At 47.5% G+C, this 26,456-nt stretch overlaps 1 protein-coding gene across 1 annotated transcript in view; it reads right to left on the minus strand.

Moving 5' to 3' along the window:
- The window catches only part of GFRA4 (GDNF family receptor alpha 4), an 83,848-nt gene extending 58,632 nt beyond the window's left edge, over positions 1-25,216 (minus strand). The window contains exon 1 of the mRNA XM_009681842.2: positions 24,965-25,216. Within this exon, the coding sequence (XP_009680137.1) occupies positions 24,965-25,004 (40 nt within the window). The 5' untranslated portion in view covers positions 25,005-25,216. The remainder of the gene's footprint in view (positions 1-24,964) is intronic.
- Positions 25,217-26,456: the final 1,240 nt, after the last annotated feature.

Below are 26,456 nucleotides of genomic sequence, written 5' to 3' on the forward strand. Positions count from 1 at the left end.
TCATAACTGAATTACAGCCTTGTCTTTCTGTTATTCATCTTTAACTCTGTCCGTCCTTCAACTTTGGATCGGAGCTGCCCAGAAAGCAGACAGCAATGCGGGAGTCCTGGATCGTGGACATCTGTCCTGATGGGATGCAGCTGCACCGTCCATGGGGGCTATGAAGTGGGAGGGTCTAGATACAAGCTCTGGGTAGTTTTTAAGCTGCTGACAATATTAAGCTGGGAACACGGGGAAGGATCTTCCTAGTTAGTCCCTTGCTTTGATGCCCTTAAATCAGACGTTGACCCCACAAAGTGGCATTTAATCCCTACTGACTCAGATTTACACCGGAGCAACCACCCAAAGGTGCATATAGCCCAGTAGCATGTGTGCAGTGCTGGCCAAAAGAAGATGCCTGGGAAAGAGCACGAGGAGGAGGCCACCGCATGATACTTCAACTACCTTCAGCTTGTGGACTTCCTGAGCCAGAAATGGCTCCTATGTGAGAAAGTGACGCAGTGGACTTCTCTTTGATGAACATGTCCACTTTCCCCTTAGACCCGTGGGAACTTGTAGTATTCACAGTACCCTGCAGCGAGCAGTTCCATGGGTCGTGTGCCGTATTATCTCAATCATGCCATCTTGTACCACTCCAGAAAGCTCAGAGGACCTTAAAGCGCATAAAGAATGATAGTCGAAGGCGTAATGAGGAGGATAAGCATCAATTAAGGACACATGAGGGAAAATCCCATCAATACAACCTTACTTCTGAGAGGTCTCGTACTGAGCTTCAAATCAGGAAACTCCCACCCTGGGTTCCTCACATTCCTATTACTGCAGCAGGGTGTCAGGCAGTGTGTATGTCCCTTCTCAGACTATGATATGCCACCCTATACCCAGAGGCATGGGTCATAAGGCTGCAAACCACCTTCATAGGCAAAGGTCAAATAAACAGGGTTTTTCATTCTTGTAAGAGCGATATGTGCAAGCACCTCTGCTGCAGACAGAAGTGCGCTTTTAAATGGCATCAGACTTGTCCTCTTCAAACAAGAGGAAAAGAGGGGAGAAGGGGTTGGATGATTTAGCTACTTGGTCTTAGTTACTGGATCTTGCCTAAAAAGTTTTGGAAGAATCAAATCAGAGGGAAAAAATTAAAAGATATGTGGAGCGACCACGTAGGAAAAGCCCCGGGTTCCTCAGCCACTGGACAATAGAAACTGTGAGTACAGTTTTCAGTATCTCTCTCCCTCCCTTCGAGATCAAACCTTTGAAGGGAAAAGGAGTGAAAAGGGGAGTGTACACACGAGGGAACACACTGCAAAAATGTAAAATCCATGTAATATAAGGAGGCGTCTAGAAAAGAAGAGCAGACAGCTTCAGAGATGCTATCGCTGCCAGTATATCAACCCAGTACATCCATCTGTACTGCTGCAGCTTTACACGCCTGGCCTCACAACAGATCCTAAATGTTTTGTCCGTAAGACCTTGCCTTATTGGCCAAAGCAGCTCTGGACACATGGAGATTTAAAAATAATAGTGAAGAGAAAATGATTTTGCAGGAACGCCCTACTAACCATAACACGATTCAGTCACATCACTCAAGTGAATGGCTACGGACCTTCCCCCTAGCAAAGTCAAGTGTCCAGAGGGTGCTTTGATTTTGGAGCTCCACGCTGGGACATGGAGAACCAGACACAAACAGAGGAGAAAACGAAGCAGAGAACAAGGCTCCAAGTTCCCAGCTCAAACAGCCAGAGGAAAGCTGCCAGCAATCCAATCCCGGTACAGTCGCAAGAGGAATCACAGGCAGACCATTAAACTGAGAACAGTGAGAGAGCCTCTCCCCATCCCACCTCCTCATAATTGCCTCCTTCAAGGCTAGAAATCAGTGGCGAATGCCGAATATTACTTGTTCCTTGGTGCAGTGGCAATAGTGGTATCAGAAAGGGGCTTCCCTTTTGCTTGAGCGTAGGAATGTTCCTTTCCCTTTCTAAAATCATTAAGTTTCTAGTCTTGAGGTGGCTGAGAAAATCTGCATTAAATACACTCTGACAGGCCTTGCGGGTGTAACGTTGGAAACAGCGGCTTCTCCTCAGTGTTTACTTGCTGTTAAAGAGCTAGAACAAGGAGTCTGAAGAGTTCATTTTTTTAAACCAAGGGGGTGGTGCTCTCCTAGATGCTACGCAATGGGTGGAAGATGAGGGGTCTCTGAAACTTCGCTGAAGAGCCGTGGGTGCCCATGCAGCCTGTGCCCGTTTCTTCTCATTAACTGCTGTGTACTGGCTTGACTCGGGTTTTCAGCTGAGTTTAGTCGCTGAGCTTAAAATCCCTGCTTTCAACTTAACTCGTTTCGCTGCCGACCCCGAACCTCCCGGAGTGAATGGCTGCTTCTGCTACAGCCCCAGAATAGATATAACCACTATTATAATTCAATTTGCACACACAGCATTTGGTTTTTGTACGGATTGCCGCTGCTAACCAAAGTTCATATCTTTGCTTACAGCGCAAATAAAAACCTCCTTTAGCAGTAGTTTGCAAGGAATTGTACGTGGCAGCGCTTCTCAGACGATGTATTTTGGGGCTATAAGAAGAATATTGCAAATTATTCCAGTCTCAAAAGAATAATTTGCTCGTACATTGCGGTTTAAATACAAGCAAAGAAAACCCACCAAACCAGAGGCCACCTGCCTTGTATTCTATATTAAAAGATACAGTTCCTACAAATATGCACGGATGTTTGTGGTGGGTGAGGAGTTAGGAGTGTACAAGGTCTCCCCTGCTGTTTGGGGCTTTGGTGGGAAGGAGCAACGGGTTGCAAAGGTGTGCCTTTTATGAAGCAAAAACAATGACCTAGTTAATTCTTATGTTGATAATTCACATGGTGGTTTTAACTGATCTGTAATAGTGCCATCTTTACTGTGACAGTGACACCAGAAGCACTTTTGAGCATTAATAAGCTTAAAAGCAAGATGCTGCTTAAAGGAAAAATGGTTTGATTTTCCAGGCTGATGAACAAGAGGGGTCTTATAAACATGGTGTGAGTGCTGTTTTTCCAAAGCGGGTTTCGTGGGTTGTTTTAAGCAGCGCTTGGGTTAACAGCAAGCAGGGTTGGAAAGTGAGCTCAAGGAGGAAAGTGAACTCATCTTACCTAAGGAAGCAACTGGCAGCACAGGGGGGATGGGAAAGAGTACCAAAGCTCCTGGCACCTGAACCGCGGGAGGTCTGGAGAAACCCTTCAGAGATCCCCCAGGTTCACCCCAACCAGAATGCAAGTGGCTGAACTGCAGCGCAAAGGACCGCACGAACAAAACACGCCATCAGCACGTTTCTCCCCCTCTTCGGAGGTCTGTGTCGCTCGAGGAACGGGGTGCTGAATGCTTCTGCACGGGACTTGACTCAGCTTTTGCCTCCCTGCAAGGGACATGATGGTCTGGGGTAGTTCAGGAGGCGGCTGTCAGTTTGAGCTGGGATGATGGGGTAAGGGGAGAGGCTGAAAATTTCCCAGCTAAACCGTGATAGGATCTCTCCCCACCGTAGCGTTGTTGACACCCCCAAACCAGCACGTCAACAGCAGCCAAGCCCTCACAATGCCAGTTTCTGCTCCCGTTTAAATCCACAAGTAGGGTTTAAGAGACAAGTCAAAGGCAAACAACATGTATCCCTGAGCAAACTCTTCCCGATTAGCGAGCAGAGCCTGCACTTTCCCGTCTGTATCCATCGTAAGCCCTGAGTCCGCCGCAGGGATTTTGTCGCAGTTCTCCTCTCCAAGCCCGGATGCGGAGGCTTGGCAGGGGGTCGCTCTTTCCAGACCCGGCTGCGAGAAAATGGATCTTACAGTGGTTCATATTGAAAGACCTTAATCCTCAGGAGATTGCCCTTTCTTGCTCTGTGACTTCCACTTTTTTTTTTTGTTCATATACGGTTGGTTTTACAGCTCCCAGCCTTGCTTTAAAAAGGCTTGCAATCTGCGCTCCTGTGCGCATTTCTCTGTTCCCAACCAGGGCACTAAGAAAATTTCTTCTGTAAACATCTGCTCAAACCCTTTCCAAAGGCACCTCTGCTTTCAGACACCCTAACGCTGCCTGTTTGGCAGCTTCTTTGATTTCAGAAAGATCACTAGAAACGGCCCTCAGGTCTTGCAGGGACGGGGAGTGTTCACAGCCTCAAGGAGGCAGGTACAGTTCTGCGAAAGCTGATAGTATGTCAAAGCAGTCAAAGGTATTTGAGCTATAAAATGTTGCTGCACGATCAAATGTAAAGTTTGGTTAGCGCTTTCTACAGCTTTCATGGCTCTGTTAGTAACAAAACAGCGATTATGGTGCTTTAATGAGCGCCTCAGAGTTCTTTCTTTTATTTTGCCGGTTCAGCCTGCAGTTTCTGCAGTATTCTTTCTTCATTAAAATAAAAAGTCTCAGACACTTTAAAATCCCCATCTCTCTATTTCTGCAGCTGAAGATGCAGGCTCAGGCATTTTGGGCAGACACACTGCTGCTAAGACATACTTAAAACTGCCTGTCTCTATCAGTCAGCCTGCTTTCTCCGTCCACATCCGAAATAGTAGTTTTTGATCCTTTCTCAACATATTTAAGGCAATCTATGCTGTGTTTTCTGCTAAAGCCCTTACGAGCTTTTTTGACTTGTCTCGAAACAGAGCAAGGCCGGGGCAGCTGGCCGCAGCTTTCCCTTCCTCAAAATTGCCTATTCAATATCATTTTCTTGCAGTATCTTGAAAAAGCTCTCGACTGAGCCCCTCAGTCTCACGGAGTTGTAGAAACCACCTCTCCATGCTTCAGTTGTTTCAGAAACATATGTTGAATCCTGCCCTGTTTTGAGGGCTTTGAAGGAGGTGTTCTCAATGGTATGCAGCTGAGAGAAGGAGCTTCTCATACCATAGTGGAGATGCAGCAAGAGAAGCAAAGATAGCTGAGAAATATCTTGAAAGGTATCAGTACAAAGGAAGAGGAGGGTTATCTGCCTCTCAGGAGGATAGAAGTACCTCTTCTTTAGGCCCTGAAGGGGTAAGAGGCCCTCAGGGCTCAGCCGGAGGTATGTGGCGGAGTGATGCCCATCACCTGTTTAATGAGGTTTTTCAGAAAAAGGTGGATAAAGTTCCTGGGAAATGGCATGGCATCTACTGAGGCTAAAAGAAATAGCTGCACGTGTTTATGAAAACAAATGAAAAAAGTAAAAAGCTTCTGGACAAACGGATTATGGAACTGCTTGGAACAAAAGAATTTTTTGTTGTTGTTAGTACAGACTTTTTTTTTAACTTTGAGTAGGTTTAATAATGACTCAGTAGCATCTTTTTTATTTCCTTCTTGTGGGATCAAGAAGAAGCAAGATGGGGAAGATAAAGATTTCCCCTTCCCACAGAGGGGACAAGACCCTCTCACATTGTTTTTTTTTTCCATTCAAATTCACTAAAACCCAGGATGGGGCTAAATTCCTGCCTATATCACTGTGATTCAACACTGAGTTACTCTAGATGTAAGCTGCAGTGACTCTGGCAGGTATCCGCCCTGTTAGTTAGTGACTCTATGGGAGAAAAATAATTGCTGCTATATTTTGGACTTTATTTAATCCTCCCCTGAACTTGTTTTCCACTATGAGACAGAGTTAGAAGAATTGTGAGTTTGTAGTGAACATGAGACAGGGATGTTGCTACTTGATAAGAATCGCAGGACTCAGAGTGGTATGCTGGGGAGTTAATGAAGCCGCCTAGGAAGACTGACATATTTATGTTCCTATTTAAAGAAAATAGTAATAGTAATTTGAGGCTGTTGAAAAGTGCTGGTCTGACAGCCCAGGAGAACGCCTCTTATATATTCACAGAAGAAAAGTAGCCTCTGCTCCTGCCGTGCCACCAGTTTCACGACAGACCAGCCTGTTTGTGGACACAGTTGCACCCTGCTCTCTGCTGTGTCATTTGCTTTTGGGTGCTCTGGGTTTTCTTTTTTTCTTTTTTCTTTTCTTTTTTCTTTTTCTTTTTCTTTTTCTTTTTCTTTTTCTTTTTCTTTTTCTTTTTCTTTTTCTTTTTCTTTTTCTTTTTCTTTTTCTTCTTCTTTTTCTTCTTCTTTTTCTTCTTCTTTTTCTTCTTCTTTTTCTTTTTCTTTCTTCTTTTTCTTCTTTTTCTTCTTCTTCTTCTTTTTTCTTTTTCTTTTTCTCTTGCTTTTTCTTTCTTTCTCTTTCTCCCTCTTTCTCTTTCTTTCTCTTTCTTTCTTTTCTTTTCTTCTTTCTTCTTTTTCTCTTTTCCCTTCTCTCTCTTTTTCCCTCTTTCTTTCTCTCTTCCTTTCTCTCTCTCTCTTTCATCCTCTCTCTCTCCTTCTCTCCCTTTCTCCTTTTCTCTCTGTCCCTCTCTCTCTTCCCTTTTCTATAAAATCACAGTGGAAAAGCCATGAGTATGTTCTCCAGGACAGGATGTTTTTTTCTACCTGACAGTTTTTCCCTCCCAGCTTGACCCCTGAACTGGTCAGCAGCTGAGAACAACCCCTTCTTTTCTGGCTTCTATCAGTCCCCATCCTTGACTTCATCCTAGGCGCACTTCAGCCAGAACGACAATGTAGTTCTTCCCTTGGGTTGTGTCAGCCCATCTCCTGCTGCTTGGAGATGTGGGGTTGAACCTCCTTGTCCCAGGCTGAGAAGGGAACAAAACCCACATGTCCTGCTTCCTACAACCACTGGCTGTTCTGCTGGGCACGGCTCACATGCTCCTTCTTTGGGAGCTCACTGACAGTGCTGGTGGAGACCAGGCAGACTAGAGACATAGGGAGGCACATCCCTGACATGTTTACAGGCACCAGATGGAGCAATTTCTCTGCAGGTGCCCAAGTCTAGGAGCTTTGGAGGCTCTCAGATCAAATTCGAACCTCCTTGGAGAGCTTTCGGTGCTACCAGAACCTGGTGGCTTTCTGGGTCACATTCAAAGTCTTGCTCACTGCTATTCCACCAATGTCATGGTTTTGGTGACAAGAAGAGCCTCCGGGACTCTGATTGCTGTCATTTTCTGTGCTGCGCTCCCTGAACAGAGAAGCTGTAACATACCACAACCCTTCATAGACTGCTTCTTGACAGGTTGTGCTAAGATCTGCTTAGGAACATATATTCCTCCAGGACTTTCAACACTGTATCTGGGCTGGGAGAAGGGTTGAACTTCTACTGTTCACTAAAGAAGTTCCCACACCATCAGGCTTTGCTGGGAAATGCTTCGCTGGCAAGAAAGGCAGGAGGGAAGAAAGCAATAGTGAGAAACAACAAGGAGAAAATCAAAGAAGAGAACTCAGGACTGGGTTATTTCTGGCCAGCAATTGTCTCTAATAAAGTTTGACTCTATTAATTAATTGAGATATGCCTTGGAGAGTTGGAGCTGCTGCTGATGGAACTCAGCCAGGAAGTGAAAAAAAAAAATCTCATTTTCTCTGCAAACCTGCTGATTAGACCAGATCTCTGAGATTCACTGCAGCAGGCTTTGGGGAGACAGGCAGCCTTTCAGGCTTGTGATGTAGCCACAGGTAGAAATTGGCTGTCATGAACTACCAGGGAAGGTGGATAGCAGGTGGGGAAGGACAGAGGTTTGCAGTGGGATAGGTTTGGGTCCTGCCTCATTCCTTCCCATAAGCTTTTGATTCAGTTCCCACATGAAGCCAAATCACACATATTTTTCCTCTCTGTGTGGGAAGAAAATATAAATAAGCATACTTGCCATTGGGCAGAGGATCAGGACGTTGGCGTGTCTGAGCGTACTCTTGAGTCCTTACACACCCACCATCCATGTTGTCAGTCCCAATAATGACTCCTATGTAGACCGATTCAGGCGTTCTCTGAGGAGGTAGAGACATCAGTGGGCTGGATGGACCGTGACCATCCACGACCAGGACCAGAAGGGAGTACCTCCCAGTTTCCCAGGAGGTATCTCACCTAGGCTCTTCCAAAACACAGTGTGGCTCCTGTGGAGTTGTGCTCCAGCCAGGAGCTGGCAGCAACATGGGCAGGAGGTGCATAGGTCACACTTCTTCTGAGTGTGCTTCAGTCTTTCCTTGAATCTGCCCTTCGCTTTGCACTGTGACTGCATCCTTGTAGAAGCGGAGAGCTGGGCATGGAGTGCTGGTGTGCCTGGCTGGGGTGTGTGTGGTTGTGCTCATATCCCAAGGGATGTTCAGCATGTGCAGGAATAGTCACTGTGTGTACGGAGATCGTCTGCAGGGAGCATGGCATTACAGTTTGTATTATAGACTTTTCACGGGACTTGGAAGATGTGGAAAAGATGTTCTGTGAATCTTTTCAGTATAAATGCCAATTACAAACTGGCAGGGGACCGGACAATACACTCGTTTCCAGTTTTGCTTTTCTGTGATGAAGAGAAACTTGGCTCCTTGCCTTGAACATTGTGAAGAAATCAGCAGGTAGTCTTTGTGCTCTCAGTCCCTCTGGGAAGCTGGACTCCTGTATGTCTCCATGATCAGCCCTCCCACACTCACCAAGAGAAGGGGTGGAGGATGAGAAATCTCCTTGAGCCATGTTGATCTGAGAACAGCAACATGAGGTGAGGTTTAAACACAGTAATGTTGACCCAGGCATACAGAGTTGCCCTAGGATAGAAACGTCCACATTAGACTTAGTGACTCCTAGTTGCTTTTCCATGTATTTTTTCTTCTAGGCTCTCTCATGAGTTTTTACAGGGGAGCAGAAAGAATCACTCATGTAGGTTTTTTGGTTTTCTAAAAGATGCAACTCCTACGACTTGGAAATTGGAGGCTGTTTTAGATCAGGTAGAGGAAAGATGCTAACAGCCCTTGTACCTCCAACTATGGTTTCTATTGGGACCTGAGAAGATGCTCAGCCCAGATGGGTGCTGGTTGGCACAGGGTTCAGGTGTGCAGGAGAAGCATGTGGCCAATGTTAGGATTCTCTCATTTTACCCTTCCCCTTCAGATATGATTTCAACACACCAGAAAACAGATCATCCCAGCTTTCCACAGATTCTTTTTCTGCCATAAGAGGAAAATAATCAAGACTGAAACTACTTCCACTAATTGTCTCGCTATTTTAAGTCTGAAATGCTGCCAAGCTGCTGCTTGATAATTGTTCAAATGGCTTCATTTACCCTTCTCATCTGAAGGCCAGGCTGCTTCGTAGGGCTCACACCTTTTGCTCACTGTCCGGCCATCACGCACCGTGGGAAATGCTGTCTCGTCACACAGTCCTGCACAGCAAGTGCCTCAAGCCACTCAGACTACAGTTCCTAAATGCTGCGGTGCTGTCTTCAAGTTGAGAACTGTGAGGTTGGTAAGGGTTTTTTTTTTTTACTTAAAAATAAAAACAACTATAGTAGAAAGCAGATACTTTCTGCCAAAAGACAAACAATTCTAAATAGCTTCAGAAGGTTGAAGGATGCATTTCTGCAGAAAAACAAGTGAGATGAATTGTTTTTGAGCCCCTTTGTTCAAACCGGAGAGAAAGACAGCTCATAAGCTCTTTGCTTACTTCAGCCATCTGGGATGTCCGGTGTCAACATCCTACCTCTGGCCAGTGGTTCCCTCAGGGCTGCCTGGAGCCATTCAACTCTGCCATGATGATGTCTCAGGGAGACAAGGTCATGAACAGCCACAGAGAGCTCAAGGTGCAGAGAAATTACGAGTATGGACTCAGCTGAAGCAAACTCACCCAAGATTCAGGTAGCTAGATATGCGCTAGATATGCTGGCTCCAAACCACAGATGTTTAGGAACCTACCTCCTCTTAGGGCACCTGCCTCTCCTGGAAACTTCCCTGCCCTTTGATCCCTCAATCGCTTGCTTTTCTTGCATCCCCTTTCTCAAGCACTGGGTATGAGAGAGGGGTTAGGTCCAGAGGTGCCTAGTGCTATGGGTGTCAGCCTGTGTAGAGGGACTCTGGGTCCTCAGGCTGTCCAGACAAGAGAACCTCGTTTTATGAGTACTTGTTCAAATGCGTAGGTAAAACCAATAGGAGTTCAGCCAGTAGAAAGGAAGAGAAAGTCGCTGTCTATTTTAATGCTCGCGAAGAAGCCGGAAATCAAACAGACGCTTGCCGATGTGAAGTTATGCGATCCATAAATTTTCTATTCACATTTGTTGGCCACTGGCCCAGCTGTAACTTAGCCTCAAAGTGCCCACACTGTGCTTAGGAATAGCTGAAAAACAGATCATTCTTGGTGATTCTCTGGAAAATAAAGTCAGTCCCTTGCTTCTGATGACATCTTGGGTTTTGGCTGTACTACTCAATAAAACAGGCCAGGACCACATCTCTGGCCCTGAGGTCAAAAGGCACATTCTGGCTTGTGGGTGCTCACATGCTTAAACCTTCTCCCTAGCATCCTTGCTCATGTGTCCTGCTGGGGAGAGCCCTGGGTCCACATCACAGTCTGACTATACCAAGAAACTTTTTGGTGAAAAGAAGCCAAAACTGGGTCAGGGATCATGCTGATAAGAAACCATACTGGACAACAGTAGGACAGTTCTCAAGGATGTTTTCTGGTCTCTATTTACTATTTTGCTTCTACAGAGGTAGCTGTTGTGTAACAGTACAATGTTGTATAACAATCCTGGTTGCACGTGTGCATCTTCAGATGTGCAAGCACGTGGAGCTGGGAGCGGTGTGAGAACATGCTTGAACGTGACTATGGTCATGCATTCACATGTATGTGCTTGCCATGAGTTGGCCATCCTCAGAAAGATCCTGTTTTATATTAAAGATATTTTTGCAGTAATGTGTAAATTAAAGTATGACTGTAACGATAGTCAAAAGGGAGCCCAAAACGGAACAGAGAAGATTGATTATGTGCATATTTTAAGTGCTCTGTGTCTGTGAATGTTTATTTGAAAAATAAGAGTGAAAGAGAAGCACTGACACTACAAATAAAAATAATACAGGGAAATACATCTCTTTTATTATTAAATTATAGATTAAAATAGGAAACGTGGGGAAATACAGAAACATATATCTCTTTGTGGAGGCTTTCTATAACAATCAGCATAAAATAACATAGCAGTACCTGACAGCTTAAATAAAGATAGGAGCTTCAGCGCCTATCTACGCATTTATCTCCTCTGATCCAGACAGGGTAAAGAGGCATAAAAGGCTCAGATAATAGCATCTTTTCTGCACACCAGCTCCCAAACGATAGGCAGATTTTATACTCGGTTACTCCACATAATGTCAACATTGTTAGAAAACAAAAGCACCATGAAGGAACTTTTTTTTTTCCTCCTTCGTCCTCTCTTGCATCTTTTTTTTTCCCCTTCAGATCTTTTACCTTGTCATTTCTGCACAAAATACAAGAGAGCAGATCCAAGCCTCTACGCCTCTTGATCAGGCCCTAAATTTGTGGGGTAGCCGGACACAGGACAACAGGAACATGTGGTAAGGTTCAAGGGGTGAACATGAATCATACGTGCCAAAGAGGAGAAAACATCAGCCGTTTCACTTAATCCCCTGTCCCTTCCTCACCGCAAGCTGTCACAATATCTATTGCAGTCAATAGCTATCGACCACTGCACGCCATGCCATTAACCTTTTCCACCCCACACGTCAGATGGCGGAGACCAGAAAAGCTATGTCACGTTTGAGCTAAGCGGCATGTGGGAGGCAATGCAAGCAGGGCCACATACTGAACGGGGCAGTGAAGCTGCCAAAAAGTCTTATCACAACTGTGAGCACCAGTGTTCCCTGTTCTCTGTGCTTTGTCCAGCCTGGCCTTCTTGAAGGCTCTTCCACGGCCCCATGGTTTCAACAGTAGGGCGGTCCCCTCTGAAGATGAGCCTGTGCTTTCCCCAGCTCCTTTCATCACCATCAGCTGATTGCCACCCCTTGAGCAATTCTCCTGCTTCCTTGGCATGTCCAAGGTGACACCACTGAAAGCTATCTCATTGTCAGGGAATTCCTGCAACCTTTGCACACTAATATCCATCTCTCTGGGAAAAGTAGCCCTCATTGGAAGCTGCAGATGGCATGGGAGCCAGGTCCTGGGCATCACTGCAGAGACTGTAAGCCATAGTAGCTTCCACAGCTATGCTACTTTGCAATGGCTAACGTCCACAAGATCATCCTCCTTCTTCAGACTTGCTCAGCTGGTTTTACCCTGGGAGCTGTCCTGAATTCACATAAAGCTTCCAGTACGCCTGTCCTCCCCAGCCTAGCAGACTGCACTGACAGTCTTTATGGTAAGACACCCTGAGCTCTCACTGGTCTTGACCCAACACTCGCTTGAATCCCGGAACCCTTTTCCTTGGCTCTACACAGAGCTGCAGCAGATGCTTTACTGCTAAACCAGGAATAATATAAGTAGCAGTATGAAAGAAGGCTGGATTTCTCTACCTCCTTTCATATGCACGTTTTCTGATGTGAACTTAACTAACTTTTTCCCCAGTGAAAATACTAGGAGCTCACTCTCTTTTCTACAGACCAGCCAATTTCACCTCAACCTGTGCGATCTGAATAACTTTGGCAACTTCTAGTCAGAGCTCTGTCAAACTTGGCTGGGGTTGGGGGATGGGGGTCAAAAGTTATTTGGGGTAAACAGACAGATACGCATACACTAAATTCATTTATTCAGGAAACCACAGGCTGAAGAATAGCATAATCAGCCTGTTTACCTTGGTCAAATTAACTTGATATTTCTTACTAGCCTTGGGGGTTTTCTCTGGGGAGACCGGCATTTGGCTGGTTGGTTTCTAATGAGAAGGAGTTCTTTGTACTTGCTTGGGGAGATAGGGGAGAATCTTGGCAGCAGCTACTCTCACTTTCTGGTAAATACTTACTTTTGAGTCACAGCATAACGGAAGGTGACAATTAGAATGATGTGCCCAAGGCTAGGCTTGGAGTCCGTCCCTTGGGGAGGGTTGGATCTCCTGCCTTCCCCATCTCCATCTCTAGTGGGGAGATAGCCATGTCTCAGGGAAGGAGAGCTTTTGTCCTGGGAGTAAGGAGGGCCTGTGAGAGGTGGAGAAGTTGAGGCTAGGTCTGAAGCACCGAAAACAAGGTTATTTTACTGGAGAGGAGCGGAAACCAACTTATCACCCATTAACGAGAGGCAGAGCCCAGGGCCAGCCAGGCCTCTTGCCTGACCCAAACTCATTCACCACTCAGTCACCTCCTAGTCCTACCAACAAAGGATCATGTAAGACCCTTAGATGAGCAGCACCATCTTCCCGTAGTGCCTTCAACATCAGTGTGTAGTATGCACCCCCTTGCTTTACCCAGGAATGGGTATATGGGGTGCACGGAAAAAAGGGGGTGAGGAAACTTTGGCCAACCCTCATCCCAAGTGCACCGGGTAGCACACTGCCACAGAGGCCACACAGTCCCCTTATTTAGCTCACAGTTGCATGGACCTGCAAATCCTAGACACAGAGGCACCCTTTAATCCTCAAGCCCAAGACACATAACTCTCCTGAAAAATAATTGCATCAAGCCTCACGCCTGGCCTAAACCAAGACCCTTCGATTTTTTTTTCTAGTAAAAAAGAGGAAAATAAATAAGCTAAACATTTTTCTCCTAAATCCTAGCTTAAAACTTTTTCTTTTTCTGCTTCATGCTGTTGCTCTCTCTCTTCCCCTCCCTGTCTTACCAAAGTGTGACTAATCCTCTTCCTTCTCTTGCACTGTTACCTTGAAGGTATTTATAGAGTGTGATCATGTTCTCTCCCGTGTCTTTCTTCCCTTTTCAACTCTGGATAAATCAAGCTTCCTCAGACTTTTCTCATGCGTCTTATCTTTCACGAGGTCATGCTAACTGCAATGGCAAGCCAAGAAAGGCTTTGCCTGTTGGAGAGGACACTTCAGAGTTGATTCAGCTGCTGCACAGGCTCTGCAAAAAACTTATGAGGACCCGTTCCGCGTATGCGCATCCCAGGCTCCTGCTGGCTGCGTGCACGTGTGGGTGTGAATACACCTGCATGTGTTAAGAACAGGGGGATTTATCTGCTCCCAATCAAATTAGGCAGTGCTATCATTCATGTTATATCATCTTGTGTCATTGTCAGTTGTCTGCCTTTTGAGCTGGAGGTAGCAGAGAGAAAGATGAATCTGCGGGGTTGAAAGAGATTAAGCTGAAACACGTTTGCCCAACAGCATCTGCAGGCTGCATCTGAGAAACTGCAGGTGTCTGGAAGGGAACGGGTGTTCTGTCATGCTGTGTCTAGATTAGTTAATTAAGTAAACTCAAGGTGCTGGTCCAAGTGGCCCAAAACAGCCTGCATCTATGCTGCTAAACAATTGTCTCCTTCAAAACAGAGCAGTCACATGCAAACTACCTGCTGCGAATGGTCCCTAGCTTGCGTTAACACCTGATCGGTGTCCAGGAGATGGTTAGTTGCACCAGGCCAAAACCATTTCAGGGAACACTGAGCATCTTAATAGGCTGGACAATCAAATCCCAATGACTTGGAAAGCTCCTGGGCGCTGCATGGCCTTTCCGACTCCCAGCAGAGTTGTCAGCTTCAGGTACTTCCAATCATCACTGCAGACTGGGCCCATCAGATCTGCAAAACTGGTTGGGAATTTCCTGCTGGATTTCTTCCTTTCTCTTTTAACCGTGAGAAAAATTGGATTTTTGCAAGTAGGAAAAAAAGATGCTAAATAATATTTTAGCATTACCTCTCTGTTTAGTTTGAGGTGAGAACATTGAAATGATAGCTTCTTGACCACTGCCTGCTCCATTTCTTCTCTCTTGGAGAAGAAGAAACCTTGGTGCTTAGGTGGGACTCATCTCATTGAACTTAGGGCAACTAAAAGTCAGGGGAGCAGCCTAAAACTGTCACCTTGATTCACTTTGTCCTCCTTGGAGATACACTAACCAGTGTAGGCTTTGCCGATCCTCTAATCGAGCCATATGATCCGGGGAAAACCCGGTGGGATGAAACACATCTCCTGCAGCCTGCTGGGGACATCCCTGTGTGGTACGCAGGCAGAGGACAAGAGAGAAACAGGATCCATTCCTCTTCCTGTCCAGTGATCCTCTGGAAAGGCTGTGGATGATTTCTGCTTTCTCATTAAGAGCAGATAAAACAGAACGGTGGCATCTGGAACTTAAAACATTTTAGTCCTCAATTTTTACCTGAAATTAACAAAAAGTATTTTTTTTTTCCCTCTCTCTGTCTTTTATTGTAATTTCTACTATTCCTGGTTTTCCGCTGTCGTTTGGGAGCCAAATTGTATCAAAAGCCCATTCGTTTTCCAGTGGAATGGCTTTCTGTTTCCCAGTCTGCTCTTCCATCAGAGATTTTTATTTTTTGCAACCCAGGGCTGCTCCCCTATCTCTCTGGCATATCATGGCGTTCGCCCCCCCCTCTTTAGCAGTGCACACCTCTAATCTCAGCCCAAAGCAGCATCACTGCTCTCCGTGTAGAGGATACAGGCAGATTTTCGGGGCAGATTAGTCAGCTACTGCACTTGAATGCAGTTCCTGTCTAAGTACCAAAACAAGAGCTCAGTGGATTGCATGCATAGCAGGTGCTGCTAAAAGTCACATTGTTTCTGGTGTATTGATGAGTAATTTTGATCCCAGCTTGTAGTTAGCAGTTTCACACAAGCACAAATATCCCAGGTCAAAAGCTGCACTGTTACCTGGTCCCGCCTCACAATAACTCAGCTACCATATAAATATCCCTATTTGACATTGAGATGTAGCAAGCTTGCATCATTTTTCAAAACGTGAGGAAGATCCGGAAATAGATCCCATAATTCCTAATCCCAGCTGCCTATTCTAACCATGGGACAACATTCGTCCTGCAGAATTAGGGACTTTTTGGAGAGTTCACTGTATATCTTTGGGGGGTTTTGTTCATCAGTTTTGGGTGTTGTGGCTTTTTTGTCTGTTTCGGGTTTGGGTTTTTTTGTCTCTAGTCCTTCTGATTATAATTAATACTTATTGGTAATATGATAGTATATAAAGAACTTGGCCAGGGATCTGGGCCCCCTTGAGTCAGGTACTTAATTACAAACAGGCTTTCTAACACACATTAAGTATTGGCCTGGCTGGGTCTGCAGGGAGGAAGAATGAAGCAATATCAAAAGAGGGAGATAAATTTACTTACATTAGTCCCAGGGGGGTGGTAACTCTGGACTGCTTTACCCACTGTGTATGCCTCCACATGGCACGCTGATGGATGGGTCCCTAAGCCATCACTTAATATGCAGTTCCCTGCAGAGGCTCACATCACCTTTCGGAAACAGGGAAATCCAGCCCTCATGGCTTCCCCAGTTCCCGACTCAGCTTCAGATGTTTGCTAAGGTCCTATGCGTTTCTCCTCCCAGCTATTCGATTCCTGATGAAGGTTCACCTGCATCTTCTGTGCAGCCTCTCATGAGCCCTTTCACCTCCACTTCCCATCTCCAGACCAGAATCACCGCCAGACCTTCTCCACTATTCCCTTCTTACACTTTCTTGCCCACGCAGAGAAGTCGCATTTCACAGGTTTAACACAATTCCAGATCTCTTTCCCAAAACAGTGGGAGAGCCCCACAAAACAGACTGGGTTTAGAGAAAGCTCCTCACCTGGGTCTCATGACATTTCCTTTAGCTCTTCCCTGTAATTAGTAGCCTAAATTGCCACAAAAGGAGATGAGCTTGCAAATCAAACGTGTGAAGGTAGGAAATTCTTTGGCAACGGGGCACCTCACCACCTTCTTGGGGTTCCTTTGGGAAGCACAGCTTACAGCTTTAAGGTTTGTTTCTACCACCCCTAACCAGCCCCCAAGGTGATCCCATCTTCTTCCTAAAGGAGAACCTGCTCTTCTCTCATATTTGAGCTGATGGTTTGTTGTCCTAACTCAAAACAAAGCTTTTATTTCTAGCATGTGGCTTGAGTTCTTCCTCTCTCCACCTCCGAACGCCATTCTAGCTGCTTCCGAGAAGGAGAACAGTCCCTTCACATTACCTTGAAGGCATTTATAGCTGTGATTGTGATGACCCCCTGAGCGTTTTATCCTACACCGAGCTCTCAGCTGAGATGACTCTGCTCATGCCCTCTCTCCGAAAGATGATGTTGCTGTGACAGGCAGACCAAGGTGTGCAGTTTGTCTCAAGCAGCCTCACAGGGTTACGTCCTTTTACCAAGAGGGAGAAACAGAACAAATAGATTGAGCTAGGAGGAAGGGAGCGAGGGAAAAAAAAAAAACCCTACCGTGAAATTGCTATAACTCAAGTGTCAAATCTAGGGCATAAATCAACTAACCCTTGTAAAGAGGAGTGTAATTCTTCACTGTGCAGAGCAAACACTTAGGCAAACTCAGCCTTGTCTGGGACTTTACACAAACAGGTCAAATGGCTCTGATTCATTCCAAAGCCTGTCTAATAATTCAGCATGCTGGTTTGCTCTCCTCTCCATTAGTAGATGGCAAACATATCATCCTAACCTGCAGCCTTTATTACAGAAGATTCAGTGTGCATGGCTTTATTTCACCTCATTCCTTGTGACATCTTTTTAAGGTGCCTTCTGCTGTACATACTGAACATCAAAGGAAAACACAGACAGCAACAAAGGAAAAAATGTGTAGTACTACCAGAGACATCTGCTACATATTTCCAGAGAGCAGGTAGCAGAGTCAGCTGTAAAATATCTGAGAAAGATTGCAGTGAAGACTGTCATGGAGTGACGCATTTTTCTTAGCATGCATGGAAGTTTTAATCTCAGAAGAAATATGCAGCCTGTTATTAAGGTTTGTTTATCCAAAGTCACGGAAAGCGGTAGCTCTGAGAAGCTACGAGTTTCCTCTTGGCTTTCCTCCCCAGGGCAAGTCTGAATTTCTTTAGCTGGAAGAAGGGGCATATTTGATGCAAGCCGGCCGCCCATCCCTGCTGCACAACTAGCTGAAATGTGCCATTAAAATGATTGCATCTACAGCCGACACTTGGGGAGCCAATCTGTGGGTCCTAGACACCAGTTGCAGGTAATAAGTTGAGGGATGGGCCATGAGAAAAGGCAAATAATAAACATTTCCATCCACAGTGGAGCAGATATTTGTGGAAGGTCTGGTATGGGCAGCAGGGGAAAAAATAGAGCAACACATGCAATAAAGACTGCCAAGTCCGAAGGAGATGAACTGAGAAGTTCAAAAGTCTTCATAAATGATTCGCCCCTCTATGTAAAATTGTCATGCTCAAGCCACATAAACCTTCTACAAAAAGTGGCTCAGGCACCAAGTTTGCTTCAAAAAATACAAAGCTGTCATCCAAAAGAAGGTTCCCTTCCCATGCGGCTGTAGCTACCCTGTGTTTTCTTCGCTCTGTTTAATCAAGGATGATGGGATTTCCCAGGTGGCTGCTGCAAAGGCATCAGCCAGCCTCGCCTGATGCAGAGCTCAAAGCAAAGCCTGATTATTTGTGCAGAGACTGTGCTCAATTCACCCTCCCTGAGTGCACCCTCGCATCCCCCTGAGGCTTGTCCTGAGCGTTCTCTTGGCCCAGTTCAGTTCTGAGACTCCAGAGACCTCAAATCACGCAGACGGAGACTCCCAAACATACTCCTATTGCTGCCTATTTGAAAAGGCCCGACGCTTCCCACAGGCACCTCTGCTCCTCATGGGCTTTACAGCCATTAGCAGCTAAACTCTCTGGAGGCTGAAGGGATCTGAAAAACGTGTGTGCAATGCATCCTGTGAGGCAATCTACAGCACAGACCTCTTGCAGTTAAAGACCTGCAGCTTGGACAGAAGCAGCAGTGTTGCATCTTGACTTGAATTATGTGCTTGGCCTTTCTCTTCTTTGCGCAAGTAACAGGAACAGGCAGAAAAAGCAAAGCCTATTGGAATCTCTGATCTTAACTCCCGGCCCCTTAGCATCTGGACCATTTTAAAATCCCATAGCCAAAGCAGACAGCTATCCCCTTGGGGGCAAACAATAAATGGCCAGGCCCGGTGACATATCAAAGATGAGCAATTTGATCCTGCTTTTGGAAGAAGCATCAGAAAACCCGACCCCATTCTTTTCTCCTCAGTGAAATGGACCCATGAACTTGAAAGCAGCAGCCTGCACTTGCATGTCAGAAGGACCCATACGTTAGCAGTAGCATGGGGAGTGCTGCTAGTAACCCCATCAAAGCGCTCAGCAAGGGCAGGTATCACAGACAGGTTTTTCCAGTTGGATTCAATAAATCAAAACCACTGCGCAACTGTTTTTACAGCATCTTTCACGCAAACTGCCTCCCAGATGGCTTTGGACAGAAAAAGGAATGTGTGTAGTGAGGAGCTGCCTGTGGAGGAAGAATAGGGATTCACATGAAGGGAGGTGAAAAGAAATGAGCCTCAAGAGTGGCAGGATATGGTGAAGACAGTTCTGAGCTGGGGAATATACATACAGTCCTATAGGACGTAGGGAAACACTTTTACCCCATGAGGACAGTCAAGCAGTGGAACAGGGGCCCAGAGAGGTTTTGCAGTCTCTGTCCCTGGAGGAGAGGGGTGGTTCAATACCAGAATAGAGAAAGACCCAAGTAACCTGATCTGATCATAAAATCAGGCTATAAAGCTGACTGTGCCCTGAGTAGAAGATCCCCTGAGGTCTCTTCCAACCTGAATTATTCTACGATTCTATGATCTCAAAGGAAACAGCTTAGGTACACATCAGAGTGAGTGAGGTGGGGTCCAAGCCCACTCCCTGGACCATCCTAGAATCAGGTACACCCTATGGCATCTTAGCCTGATCTCTGCATGTCCTGAAAGGTGGATGTCCGCATACCCCTGTCTCAGGAGGGACCTCAGCTCTCATTCGAGCCATCTGTTTTAGGGAGACAAAGCTCCATCTCCCCAGCAGCTCCTCCTCGTGTGGTTGGGCTTAAATCCCACAACACATTTTAAGGCAAGCAATTCTCTTCTGCTCACTCCAATCAGGGAATGCAGAAAGTGCATGAGGTGACCAGGCGCTGGGAACACACAAGTGGTCTGGTCATGCCCTGCACTGATGTCATTCCCACCAGCAGGGAAACATCTGGCACTGCTGAGTGACCCCAAGGCAGATCTGCAGATGGGGTAGGGCTTCACATCAGCTCAGCTTCTGCTCCCACTGGATTGGGTCTCCTGCAGCTGGAGCTGAGGTTTGGAAAATGGAAATAAAGAGACCTGCACCTGTGAGTGAGTTGGGACCAAGGAGGCTTGGACAGGTCTCCTGGCTCTGTTAGGCAGACTGCGCAGTAGGAGAAGGTGAATTGCACCCCCAAAAGTGACCCACCACCAGCTGTATTGGTAGCCTGGGGATGTCTCCTGGCTGGAGATACCTCCACTGCAAACATTTCAGGTTGGCTGGGCTGCCTCCTAATCTCCCATCTCCACCTGGGCAACTACCTCTTTGCTGCACCAAGCTGCTGCTTTTCTTAGCTTGCTCCTGTCCTGACAAGAGCAACGCAGCAATGCACCAAGACTATCTTCACACCAGCTGATATCGTCTCTCATGCCTGCCTGGTCCTGGATCCATCTGCTCTCTCATCTCCTACTTAGATACCAGTTTTTGCTTCAAAGTCATTTTTTCATTCTAGCTGGGTACAGAGCCTTGCACAATGCGGGCTATAACAAGACAATAAATTCCTGGATGATTCATGCGTGATTTAAACATAATGTGACCTTAGAAGATCCCTATTGTTCCTGCACACTCATTTGTTCTTCACAGCAGCAGTTCCAGGATCTCCTTGCCCAGGAGAAATGGTGGCTTCAACTTCTGCAAAGCTTTCCTACTATGCCCACAACAGACCCAAGTCCTTCTCCTCTCTCACTGTGACCATCACAAACCCCTCCTGGACTCTTACACCGACAAACCCCCTCTCAGTCACACCAAACCCAGTTTCCCCACTGTCCATCTCCAGGACCAAATGTCCATCCACAACTTTAAACTTACCCTCTCTACCCTGACTTTCCAGCCTGCTCTCACCAGGAGCTTGACCCCCAACACTCCTGTTTGAACCATTAAAGTTGTGATGGACAAAAGAGATGAAGGGAGTCCATAGGGGGTGGTGTAAAGGTCTGTCCAGCCATCTCACATCTCCCACCAAGTCCATCAAGGCTTGAAGTCCTTGCTAGGAGCTGTTTCCAAAAGGGATTTTGACACATACATTTGAAAAAGTGCAACTGTACTGAGCTGAAGATTGACAGGAACAAGCTTTTCATAATTTTCTTCCTTTTCATTTTTTAGAGAAATATTTCCATCTAAAAAAATTGTTTTAGTGAGAGAACTGCCTTTGCATTTGTTCTCTTCCACTTTTTGATCCAAAAAGAATGGGGTCTTTTTTTTTTTTTTTTTTAAAGGAAGTAAAAGGAAAATAAAGTCTTGGTAGTAGTGTATTTTTATTGAAAGGTGGCAAACTTCAGCCACATCAGGTGTCTCATTTGAAAACAATCAAGTGGAAAGTTATAAAAATGAAGAAGTCTTTTGTGTGAAAACAATCAACTGAATTTCAGGCACAATAGAAGTCTTGAGTAAAAATTACCAGGATGACAGAAAAGACTTTTCTATCCCCAAAAGCAAAATAAAATACTGCTCACACTAATTCATACTAATTATTAGACTTAACTGGTACTAATTTTTACCCAGCAGTAATTATTGTTTAAGGCTCCAGAGCTCTGGAAAAATGGGTGTGGTGAAAATACGCTGTTGATATCCTTGCTGAAGAATAGGCACAGCGTTTGAGTACAGCCTGTTGAGGGAGAAGTTTTATTTCTTCTCTGAGCCAATGCAGAGAGACATAAATATCACATTCTTATTGATGCAAATAATGGATTGCTCCTGTTAGAACTGACAAAGACATTAATTGAAGCAGCTTCCCCCTCTCTCATACACACATATGCATTTTGCAAGAGATTCTGCTCTCCCCCTGGGATCTGAGTTCCAAAACCTGGTGAAAATCTGCCAGACGATCTCTTGTGTTTGATTGCATCTGTGAAGAGTCTGTGGGAAACATATGCTACAAATTACGCTAACGACCAAGTGCAGTTAAAATTTGCCAGGTAAACACAGCAGTTGTCAGCAGAAGATACCCCAGATGCTGTTTCGGCGTCCTGCCCTCCATCGCTGACGGCTGTGCTCTGCAATGGGCCAGAACTGACTCTGGGTGTGATGAGGACTTTGCAGCAAAGCATTATTTTCAGCTCTAGCCCAGATTTTCATTCTCAACCTTTACTTATTATGTTATTAGCACTGGGGCTGATGTGTCCTCTGAAGGCTGCACAACGGAAGGGAGATGCTTCATGGGCTAGTATGGGTGTAATCTAAATAGGTTATAAAGTAAATGATATTTAATTATATTGATGTTTTCTAGAGCAGTGATCTTCTGTGAAGCCTTCCAGTGTTACCTGAGTATGCCTTATCAGTGCCCTGTGAGTGGGATTTCTAGCCAGTACCACAGTGCAAGCCAATATCTGAGGTCACAGAGGCAGCAATGAACTTCACCAAAGCCTCTTCCCTGTCCCAAGTTGAGTGCTCCTACCATGTCTGTGCAGTTGCCACTCGCATTCGTGTGGCTGCTGGTGGGACAGATCAGGAGCTGATCTGGCTGAGAAGTGGTTAAAAAAAAAAAAAAAGAAGAAGAAGTGTTCAGCTAGACCAGTTTCCTGATCTAGCTCAGCCTAAGTGCCTGTGCCACCAGGGAGCTGGGTATAAAGTGACAGCAGGAGCTCTCCGCCCAAACTGGATGATGGTGACACTGCCTAATCCCACCTCTAAAAGCTGTAATTTCCCCAAAGGTTGCCTCCTGCACCTGGCAGCATCCCCAAAACAGGGGACACAATAGCAAGGGTCTCCCACTAGACCCCACGTGGTTTCTACCCTGCACGGACAACACTGGGAATTGCCACGCTTGCAATTTGGGAAGCTGATGTCTCCATGCTGGGTCTCCACCCCAGCATTCCTGATCCCTGCGGAACGTCTCCCTGGGCATGTCTAGATGTGTAACCCCTTGTCTAACCATTACATGCCTGGCTGGAAAATATCTAGAGAGGATGGTGAAGGGCCTTGTGGATGGTGTCTGCTGGGAATGGTGCCGAGCCTGCAGGGGTCAATTGCCATTTCAGAGGGGAAAAGGTCCTTCTGGAGACCCTGAGATCAGAAGGCCAAAAGCTAAAAGCTACCTGATAATTTTGGTATGGCTTGGACCAGAAGCAATGAATGTGTCCTTAAAACCTGCCCGCTAATCCCAATTGCGTTGCTGACAGCGGAAAGCTGGCCATTTGCAGAAGCGCTTTTCTTTTAGTCCACTTTCTCAAGAGAAAATCAATCAGTCCTTCAGCCAGTCAATCAGTCAGTCAATCAGTGACTCAGTCAATCTGAACCACTTGGAAAATGGATCCTGCAGAGACCTGGACTACCACCCCAGAGGTCCTGCAATCCTTGCAGGAAAGATCTCCAGCAATGAGGGAGGCTGGGACCTTCCCCCAGCCCAGGGCACGGCTCCAGCCCCTGTAAGGTGGAGCCACCCCAAACTGGGACCTGTTCAGACCCTGGGATCCTCCAAATCAATGGAGTGAAATGCTCCAGGGTTGGATACAGCACCCTTTGGGGCTAAAAATCCCTCTGGGACTTGCAAGAGTTGCTACTGGTGACATCTAGTGACAGGGAGAGCCGGCATAAGGAGTTACCTGGAGCTCTGACAAAGCCTTCCTCATCGAGGCAAAAAACTGCTTGGGGTCAACCCCAGAACATTGACTTGCCACAGGGATGCTCAGGATGCAGAGGAGGCAGGTGCCAGGCCACACCACACAGGCCACGAGGTCCCAGCAACATTGACACTTCTCAAGACCTTTTCCTCCCTCAGCAGCCACTAGAAGAGGACCAGCACATCCTACTCCTGCCTCCCCACAGCCTCTTATGGTCTATTTAAGCACAGGCTCATTCTTCGGTTTGCTATCTCAGAGAAGCACAAGAAAAAAGAAAAAAGAAAAGAAAAGAAAAGAAAAGAAAAGAAAAGAAAAGAAAAGAAAAGAAAAGAAAAGAAAAGAAAAGAAAAGAAAAGAAAAGAAAAGAAAAGAAAAGAAAAGAAAAGAAAAGAAAAGAAAAAAAACACCCTAAAAGGAGCTGTCAGGATTGCAGCCAGGCAAACCAAGCCAGTAAGGTGCTCTCAGCCCTGGCTGCCTGGTGCTGCCAGCCCCTACGCTACAGCCCCTTTGCACAGCTCTTGCCAGGGACGCGGGTGAGCCTCGGGTATTGCGTGCTCCCAGCCAGAGAGAAGAAAGATGCAAGCGGGATGCTGAAAGCATGGATGCTGCAGACCACATCCCAGTGGATACAGTGGCATGCCACGGGGGACAGCGTGTCCCGCACTGGCGGTTGCATCTGCCTTTAAAGATCTCAGGAGGACAGAGAGAGCGGGGAGTCCTTAAACCCTCCACTCCCGGTGCAGAAAGATGCGAGTCCAGCCCAGCTTGGGGGAGGCGCGTGGAAATCTGCAGCGGGAACCGCTGCCCACACTCGCACACTCAGGTCAACCTGACAATTAGGACACACACACACCAGCCCCTCAGGGCATGGTACTGCACACGCACAGCAGCAGGGCTGGGGCTCACGCACTTCCAGCCCGTTCCCACCGGCTGAGAAACCTGCGTTGTGCCCCTGACGTTTTCCAGCCTCCTCCCCATGCCGTGGGGCTGCTCAGCCCACGCAAAATCTGCCCCCTCCCTACTCCCCCCACCCTAGCTTATTTTCCCAAGCAAGAAGTGCATTAATTCCTTTAGTTATTTCGCCATTTCCACGGCAAACAGGACTATCCGGAGTGACAGCAGGAAAGATCCCAGAGCGGCGGGTCCGAAGTGTATCCAGCCAGAGCGGGAGTCTGCCTTTAACTAAAAGGGAGCTGGGAGCCGCACCCCCCCCCCAAAAAAAAAAAATATACGTCTAGGTGATGCTACCCCCAGGGTTTTCCCCTGGTCCTGGGATGCTGGAGGGGGAGAGACACCCCGAGCAGAAGCCGAAGCGGGTGCAGGATAAATCACCCGCAAGCAAAGCCCAGCCAGAAAGTTGCCTCCGCCGGACGCCGAGGATGCAGCGCTACTCACCCAGGAGGATCAGCGTGCAGAAGTAGAGGATGCCCCTCATCCTATCGCCGCGGCTCGGCTCGGCTCGGCTCGGCTCGGTTCTGCAGGTGGCCCTAGCCCGGCACAGCTCGGCCCGGTTCGCTTCGGCCCGGGCGGGCGGCGGTGGCGGAGGATGCGCGGAGGCTGAGCAGGGTGGGCGGCCGGTCCCCCCCGGCCCCTGCCCTTGCCCGGGGTGGGGGGGACGGGCGGTGGGCGAGCGCTCCCGGGTGCTGCCGGCTCAGCCCTGCTCCGGCCGCGGAGTCATGCCCGCAGCCGGGCCGGGCAGCGGCGGCTCTCGCCGGCTCCTCTTCGCCGCATACCTGCGGGGCAGCTTGGGCAAGGGGTACTTTTTTTTTTTTTTTTTTTCCTCCTCCCTCTTTTCTTTCTTTCTTTCCCCACCCCCTTCGCTTATTTGCTTTTTCCTTTCTTTCTCCTCTGCAAACTTCTATGCGGGGCGGCGGGAGCGCGGAGGGTGCGAGGGTTTTATGCCGCGCCGGAGCGGCGGTGCAGCCGGGCGCTGCGCTGCGCTGCGCTGCGCCCTCGCCGCCTTCCCCAGCCTGCCGCCAGCCGCTGCCTCTCCTCCCCGGCCGCGGACGAGCGGGGAGGGGCTTGCACGCACAGGCGCCCTCCTCCTCCTCCTCCTCGCTCCCCCCCCCCCAAGCTCCCCAGCCCCCCCTGCTACCTCCCCCCTCCCCACTCTGTCTTCCCTGGGATGGCTCTCCCCGACCCGAGAGCAGCTACGGGCACCTGCATCTGCAGGGAGCTCCTGGTGCCCAGCCTGCTGCATGCCCTCGTTTTGCCCCATCCAGCCCCAAGCTGTCTTCTCGCTCCCCCGTTGCCCCCCGGAGAGCATCTCGCCGTCCCCGCAATGAGCACCGGAAGCCCTGTCTCTCTGCAGCGTCAGGCTGGTTGCTCACTTGGGGTGATACCTCCAGCCCCGTCACCTTGTCTTGATCCATCTTCTGACGTGGAGAGCGAATGCCGCAGGGCAGCTTGTACCCACAGGGCTGGACTCTCCTCCTAAAGCTGGTGGCTGTCTCTTCTGCCTCCATCCTGCCCTGCCTGATGCTACCCCCAGGCACACCTGGGCACTGGGGAGGTCAGGCAGGATTAGGACAAAGCTGTGTCAGCGAGCACACCAGTCACTGACCCATGGGGCAGTGCTTAAGCCTGGTCTTGAGCATTAATAGTGGAGACATAGCCCTTAATTCTTGGGCCACTGTAAGAGCCACATCCTACCTGCTCTCCCCATGCTGATACCTTCCATTAATCCTCCCACAACATGATTGTCTTCCAGGTGGGCCCCCAAAGCCACCTCTCCAAATCCAGGTGATGTCCCCCCACCTCCATCTCCCTCAGTCCACGTCCCCACTTATTCTTTCCCATGATGCTCTGAGCCCTGTGGGCCTATCTGACCCCTGCAAGACAGCCCTCGCCATTGTCCCCCTGGGTTTCTCCCTGCCAGTCTCCACCA

This window comes from Struthio camelus, chromosome 4, assembly GCF_040807025.1.
Source record: "Struthio camelus isolate bStrCam1 chromosome 4, bStrCam1.hap1, whole genome shotgun sequence".
NCBI classification, from domain to species: Eukaryota; Metazoa; Chordata; class Aves; order Struthioniformes; family Struthionidae; genus Struthio; species Struthio camelus.